Genomic DNA, 7,804 nt, shown 5'->3' with positions numbered 1-7,804 from the left:
TCCCAAAACATCAAGTAATAGAATTGGAGTTCCTAAGGAAACATCAATTTAGGATATATAATCCTAAATTGGTTCCTAATTGATTCTTACCTCATTGAGGAGTGAAGATCTCTTCACCTTCACCTTCCCGGTTAGATCTTTGTCACCTTCTCTTATTATTCCTATGTTCTCAATTATCTTTCAATACACAAGATATAAATCTCCATAGCTGACAAGTTTTTTGGGGCTCGTAGGGAATGACTCTTTTATAGCAACAAAAACATAGTCATGGCTACCTTGACAACAATTGGTAATGTTGCATCTGCAATGGGACAAGTTGTCGAGAAGTTGAGCAAGGTGAGATGATTTTGTTCTACTTTTGTATTTTTTTTTCAGTTGGTAGTGTTGCGTTGCCTTTTCAAAGTCGAACTTTCTAGAAATAGTTTGTTGCAGGGTATTCTATCTAATATATTAATAGTTTTTTGACTAACACATCCCTTTAACAAGATATAGAATAAACCGCCTTCTAATCCTGTAAAGATAAACGTGATATCACTTTAGTTTTTTTTTTAAAAAAATTAATACCAATTTAATTGATTACTTAATCATGAAAAATAACATAAAAATCGTCCTTTTGTACATGGTTACAAGACTTGTGAAATACTAAATTAATATAACTTATTAAGATTAAGAAACTATATTAATGGTAAATTTCTATAAAGAACTAAAGTCTCGACCCTTTGAATGATCAAACAGGAGCTTACTGTAATGTAAATTATGATTCATTAACTTTTAATTACTATATTTCTTTTATAGTTGATAATTCCTTTTAATTAAATGACACAACCCAAACTTATATATAATATCATGTTGGAAGACTTATTTAAGGTTAATTCGTATAAATTTGTCAAGTTACGTAGATTGACAATGTCTTGATACAATAAAGACGAATAGACGACAATGGTGCAAAATAGAAAAATAATCATAAATAAAGAGTTGGGTATATAGTTATTGTAACTGAACAGTACACAGTAGACTTGTATGCTTGATATTTTGGAACTATGTGAAACGAGAGATTTATGTATGCATATACAAAGATATATTATATACAAAGATATAATATTCACAATGTTTCTTCTATTTCCATGAAACCAATATTCATCTGCTGCCAAAATATAGCAGCTTCCTTTTGGCTTGCTAACTAGAATTTGGAGGATCCAGTTCCAGCTGCTTCAGAATTGGAAGAGAAGAATGCCTTGGTTTTAGCCATCGTTCCCATTGGTAATTTGTTTTTCCTTTTCCTCCATTTTATTTAATTCATTGAATAAAAAGCTTGTGAATCTGCAGATGTGAACCTTAAAAATCAACAATAACAATTGGTTCATAGAAGTGAACTTTGGTGGCAGTTATGATTAGAATGTTCCATTTAATATTTAGAATGGATGTAGGCAAATCTCTTGGTGTCTAGTCATATGATGTCTTGTTAATGGTGGTTTCAGGAGATCAACAAACTTTTGTTGTTTTAAATCAAGCAAGCAAATGAAACTACAGGATGGGAATTGGCACTTGTCTCTGCTCCTAGTTCAAATGAAAGTGCTACAACAGCTAGCAAACTGGTATGCTTTCTTCTACAGTAGTAAACTCAATTTACCATTCTATTAAGCTCACATAATTTATGAATAAAAAGTCTATCTCTCAACATGTGTGTATGCATCTGCGTAAAGACAAACTAAGCCCTTTGCATGCACGCATGCCTTTTTGTTATTCTGATTTGTTAGGTAACACATTTGCTTGTTGCTTGTCATGTGTGCTGTGTAACAAGTGATGTTTCCTTTTTTATTTGCTATTTTTTTTTGTGAGATGTGATTTCTAAATTGGCTATTAATTGGCAGCTTAGGTCTTCTTTTTGGGAGCATGTCAAGGAAATATTGAATCTTGAAACTTTTGTTACTGCAGAGCCGTGGGTCTACTATTGCATATATGATTTTTTAGTCTTTCTGTTCAATATATTTGATATTGGAAGTTTCTTTTTGCTGCTGTTATATTATTGTACAGTATACTTGGTAGAAGGAATTTCCAGTATGTATGTTAAGGAGTTTCATTTTGGTATAAGCTATTAGTTTTACAAAAATCTATGAAAAGATAGTAGAAGGATTTAACAGAAGGCTGCAGCAATTTTTTATGTAGTGGTTCAGAATTATCGATTAGATACATGATTGATGGAAACACAGTGAATCATGTAAATGTGATTTTTCCCATTGGTCTCTGTTTAGAATCCTGAATTATTGATTATTATTCTTTGTAATTCAATGGCAGAAAATTTAAAAATATAGCTACAATTTATTGTGGCTATATTTAAAAAAAAATAAAAAAAATTTAGCCACATTTGAACCGTGCTAAATATAATTATGATCGTGGCTAAATAATTGCTACCACACTCCAACATAATGTGGCAAAATACAACAATAAATGTGGTTAAAAGATTGCAACGCCATGATTAGCCACATTCATAAAAAGTGTGGTTGCTTATATTAGCCACATTTTATGGGCAATTTAGCCACGTTTTTAGATGTGGCTAATCGCCAAGTTTTTTGTAGTGACATCATCTGGGGAGGGGCATAAGTACTGTAATTTTTGGACTCGCACCTGAACTATGGATTAGTCCCTTAGGCGGCTCAAATAGTCGAACCCGTGGAGATACCGAAAATTCTAATTTGCCTCAAAGAGGTAATTAGGATCAGTTACCAAAAAAAAAAAGTATTAACTTGTTTTCGCAATTATCAAAAAAAAAAAACAAACTTGTTTTCACGTTCTATTTCAATGTACTTATACATTGAATATTCTCCGTCTCTCCCTACACATAATATTATTGGTAGACAACTACCAGTGTAGTTGATATTTTTTCAGGAATCTAAGCGTATCTTTCTACTCTAAAATATTTTGCTATGTGCCAACGAGGGAGGACACAGTTAGCTAAGAATTTAACTCATATTTCATAAGAGTGTGGGTTTAAATTCCTCTAGTCGATATGCAGACTCGTTGATGAAGCTATATGTAATTTCTCCTTAAAATCTTTAATGAAGTCAGAGTCTTTCCTGACCCTGTATTATTGGTAGCTAACTGTATCTAAACTTTTCAATTTCTTAAAATATATAAATATATATATATATATATATATATATATATATATATATATATATATATATATTTTTGCTTTGTAGTTCCTGCCACAAGATATTATTATAATTTTTTTTATAAGAAACTGCTAACTTTGAAACATCTGTCTGCGCATGAACCTGAAATAGTTGCCACTTTTTGTTATGTGTAAAGTGTCTAGCGTTGAGAGTTATAAACATTATTAAGAATTTTCTGGAACATCCTTATTGGCTTTATTTTGGGGGTTATCTTCATGTCAACTCACAAGGATTGCTTGTATAATGAGGTTTGATGAAAGTTCCAATAATCACACACCCCAGCTAAAAAGTACTCCATTTACCTTTATGCCATCTATTCAGAATGAGAAAATTTATACTTTTTTCAGTGCAATTATTTTATTTTATTTAAATGAACTGCAATTTTTTTCTTTAAAGTTGAATATAGTCCATTGTAATCAATATACAATGGAGTTTAAGCAAAAAAAACTGAAGTACTAGGTCCACTGAATCTATAGATTTTTTTTTTCTTTTTTTGGTAGGGAATGTCCATTTTCTTTTTAATATTCTTTTGGGTTGCTTCCGGAACTGGGCTGTTAAAGCAAACTGGTCATATACTTTTCCTTTATTTCACTCGTTTTGCAACTCAAGAATATTCTATTCTTCTCCATTTCCAAACTCACTTTCCTACACCCGATCAAACTTTTCATATCATTTTTTTTTTTTGGTAAACTTTTCATATCATTTACTTTGTCTCTGGCATGCAAAAACTAATCTAAGGACAAAATAAAGCATCTTTTTGCTATTTGTATATGTTTAGATAGCAAACATATATTAATTTGAAAAACTTTTGAACATACACTGTATATATTTCATTTATACGCTGTACTAATAAGTGAATGCCCAAATACAAAAAGAAAAAGAAAAAGAGAGAGTTAAATCAGCTAAGATTTTTAAATAATTTAGCATACAGTACAATAATGTCAATTAAATAATTGTTGCTACAACATGAGCAACTAATTAAGTCTTATCTTCTTAGTGGTGTAAGGTGTAATCATAGAATTGTTCATGTCATATGGCCCAACCTCAACATATTTTATGTTTTTGGACATGAACCTTATAACAAAGTGTTCTGTCTCGATGATAGAAGTATCTACTCGAACTAATGGATTTATTTTGGATTTGATATTCTATAAGGTATTTATGAATGAAATAATCTTGAGGTATTAGATCACTGCACACATATATGAATGACGTTTGTCAAAGGGATGGTGTGTGCACAACACAATCGATTATATCTGTAGGCTTTATCTTTTATTTATAAAGTTTACTTAAAGATATTGGAGTTCTGGGTCTTTAATGACCTGTCTAAGGGCCCAATATCCAACCGTATAGTTGTCATGATAAAATTGTCATCAATATGAAAATTCTTTTTTGATTTATGTAACTTTCCTTTTGTAGTGTCCTTTATTGAGCCTTCAAGAATATGGGTCTTATATGAGCCATAACACAGAGTATTCTTAATCAATTTTTTAGTTGTAATTAACATGCAGGAGGTAAAGTGGGGTGAGAATAGCATGATAGAGGCAGAGAGACGTTTACTAGCGAATGCATTGCTTGATTTCTCAAACCAACGATTTGTACTACTCTCGGAGTCATGCATTCCTTTGTTTAATTTCTCCACCATCTACACTTATCTAATGAACTCAACCAAGACCTTTGTGGAAGCCTATGATCTACCAGGTGATGTGGGGCGTGGAAGATACAGCCCCAAAATGAGGCCACAGGTTAAGCTTTCTCAGTGGAGAAAAGGGTCCCAATGGTTTCAGATAGACCGTGCACTTGCCATTGGAATAGTCTCTGATAGGCAATATTTTCCTGTGTTCAAGAAGTATTGCAACCCTGAATACTATAGTGATGAGCACTACTTGCCCACATTGGTGAGTATCAAATATTGGAAGAGGAACTCTAATAGAACTTTGACATGGGTTGATTGGTCAAGGGGTGGACCTCATCTATCAAGGTATATTAGACCACATGTGACCTTTGATTTTTTGGACAAGTTAAGGTATGGAAGCTCATGTGAATACAATGGACAGAGGACCAATGTTTGTCATTTGTTTGCAAGAAAATTCACACCTCATGCTTTGGATAGATTGCTGAGATTTGCTCCAAAGATAATGCAATTCAATTGATTTGCCTTTGCACATTCTTTCTTTTTGATTAATTGATCATGTTCATTTTTTTTTATAGATGATCTTGTTCATTTAATTATCTGTTATGTTTTGGTTGAACACCATATTCATTTATTTAAAATTACATTCAAGGGCACCAAGAATTTGCCCCTAAATTTTCCTATTCGTTAGCCTTTTTATACATTTCTTTAAAGGCTTATTACTCTTCTCGCATAAATTATATTTTGATTCTCACTGATATAATCATTAATTCTCAATTTGGTGATTATATCTTGTAATACAATCCCTCATTAATCAAAATACACATCAATTCGGTAATTTTACAATCAAAATTTTCCTCAAAGGATTACATTGATGCAAAAACTCAATTGGGTGACTCAAATATTAAGTACGTTTGAGTTTAACGCCAAGTCTCGAAGAGTTCCAGCTAATATAAAGTCACTTGGGAAGAGAATTTATTCTAGTATTCTGAATGAAAATTAATCTCTGGTAGCTCTTGAATATAAAAAACTTTGATATATAGTTTTAGTAGAGAGAAAGATATTGAAGTAGAAAATTAATACATACAGAAGACAAGGGCCTACTTAGTGGACATGATAGCAGAGACATGATTATATTATTTTCTTATCTACTGTTCGGCATTTTATCTTTTCCGGAACCTTTATCCTGAGGGGACTCGAGCTTGCATTTGACAACATAGGATAAGAATTTTTTCTACCAAAACTAGCCCTTGTAAGAACCCGCACCGTTAATTAAGGGATTTAATTAATTAATTATGCAAAAAATAAGAAATGATTCCATAATTGACCCTAATAATTATTTATGAGGCTAAATAATCATAATAAGTGATTAAGAATGCTGAAAGTCACTTTTCGGAAGAAAAGTGCAGATACCGGTTCTGCTAGTCGGTATAACTGTGTACCGAAAAAGTATCCCGAAAAATTAAAGTAAGTGCATGATAATTACTAGAATAATATGTAGGACTTGTAAAACGAGTTTCAAGTCCAAATAATGAGAACTGGTGCTAGAAACCGGTACTGACTTGGAAAAGCGCGTACCGGGAAGTTGCTCAGAAAATTATGAGAAAAATATGTTAATTCTTAGAAAATTATGTAGTTTCATAATCCAAAGTTTGGGATTAAAATGCTAACCTTAGCATTTAAAGTTAATACTGCGTGCTTAAGTGAGTTTTGGCTATAAATACTCCAATCATGGGCACAAAACCCTAGGTGCCACTCTCTTCTACGTGAGTTTCTGGTGTGGTCAGCTGCTGGTCATTGTTCTTGTGCTTCCTTCTCTTTTGTGTTGAGTCTTCAAGCTTTTACTCTTGATTTCCCTTCTCTTAACCTTGTAAACACTTGAGAGCATTCTTGTGGGAGTGAAAGGAGGGTCTTTTCTGAGGTTCCGGCTTCTGTGTTGAGCTGGTGAGGGGGCTGAGTTTGAGGGTTTGAGAGGAGTCATCTTGTTCTTGGTGTTTTGAAGCTTCAAGGAGCCTCCTTGTTGTGTAAAAGAACCACCTTGGTGCACCATTTTCGTGTGCAGTGGGAGGCAGAATCTTGGAGGTGTCTAGTGAGCTCCAAGAGCATCTCCATTCTGAGTTTTGAGTCTTGGTATGTTGTACCAACCTTTAACTTGAGTTTTAAGGCTTAAAAATGGAAGCTTGATGCATGTTAAGGTTAAAAGATGATAACTTGTTGTTGGGTAAGGCTTAACACACCTAGAAATGCATGATTAGGTGTTTAAAATCGGTAAAAAGGAACCTTTAAGGGATATCTTCACGGAAATGCAGAAACTGCATTCTGTCGTGAAATATCCGGATATCTGCCCGTGGAATATCCGGATATGGGATATCCGGATATATGTATTCGGATATGGGGTTTTGGGATATTTGGATATTGTATATTCGGATATGGGATTCTGGATATCCGGATATTGAATATCCGGATATGTACAGTAAGATATCCGGATATTGCATATCCGGATATGGTCCCGAGGAGTATCCGGATATTCTGGGATTTCGCAGAACAGTAGCTGTGTTGTGCATACAGTAGGCTATTGGGGGTTTGTAGACCCTAGATTGATGAAGTTGAACCTCTGTATTTAATAGATTAAGCCAGAATCATGGGATTTAGGGTTTGTGGCTTTGTTAGAAGCTTTAAGACTTGAAAACGTAATGAAAAGGCGTTGTCTTTAGTTTGTATGCATGTGGTATATGTTATTGATTTATGTTTGGTCCATATCAGATTGTGATCTGCTGTGATTGGACTTTGAGCTTGTGGCATTGGATAGCTAGCTTAGAGGTAAGCTTTCGTGTCCTCGGTTTAGCCATGTTGTGGTTCCACCATGTCCCATGGGGAGATGGTATATGCATGCTGTGTTACATGCTTTTGATGTTTTGGAAATGCTGTTGAGCTATTATATGTTAGTGCCTTGTTGATATGCATGGAGGTGTTCCACCTATACGGTAAGCCTGAGTAT

General features: G+C 33.6%; 1 protein-coding gene across 1 annotated transcript; it reads left to right on the top strand.

The window, feature by feature from the left end:
* Nucleotides 1–267: 267 nt before the first annotated feature.
* LOC133299808 (glycosyltransferase BC10-like) lies at nucleotides 268–5,326 on the top strand. Its single transcript, XM_061499295.1, has 4 exons — nucleotides 268–336; nucleotides 1,185–1,260; nucleotides 1,531–1,595; nucleotides 4,685–5,326. The coding sequence occupies exons 1-4, from the start codon at nucleotides 268–270 to the stop codon at nucleotides 5,324–5,326; spliced, it is 852 nt and encodes a 283-aa protein (XP_061355279.1).
* The last annotated feature ends 2,478 nt before the right edge of the window (nucleotides 5,327–7,804 follow it).

The sequence above is a fragment of the Gastrolobium bilobum genome, unplaced genomic scaffold (genome assembly GCF_033153095.1).
Source record: "Gastrolobium bilobum isolate Gb01-03AN ecotype WA unplaced genomic scaffold, APGP_CSIRO_Gbil_v1 utg19181, whole genome shotgun sequence".
Taxonomy (NCBI): domain Eukaryota; kingdom Viridiplantae; phylum Streptophyta; class Magnoliopsida; order Fabales; family Fabaceae; genus Gastrolobium; species Gastrolobium bilobum.
This window is presented reverse-complemented; position numbering and strand designations above follow the sequence as displayed.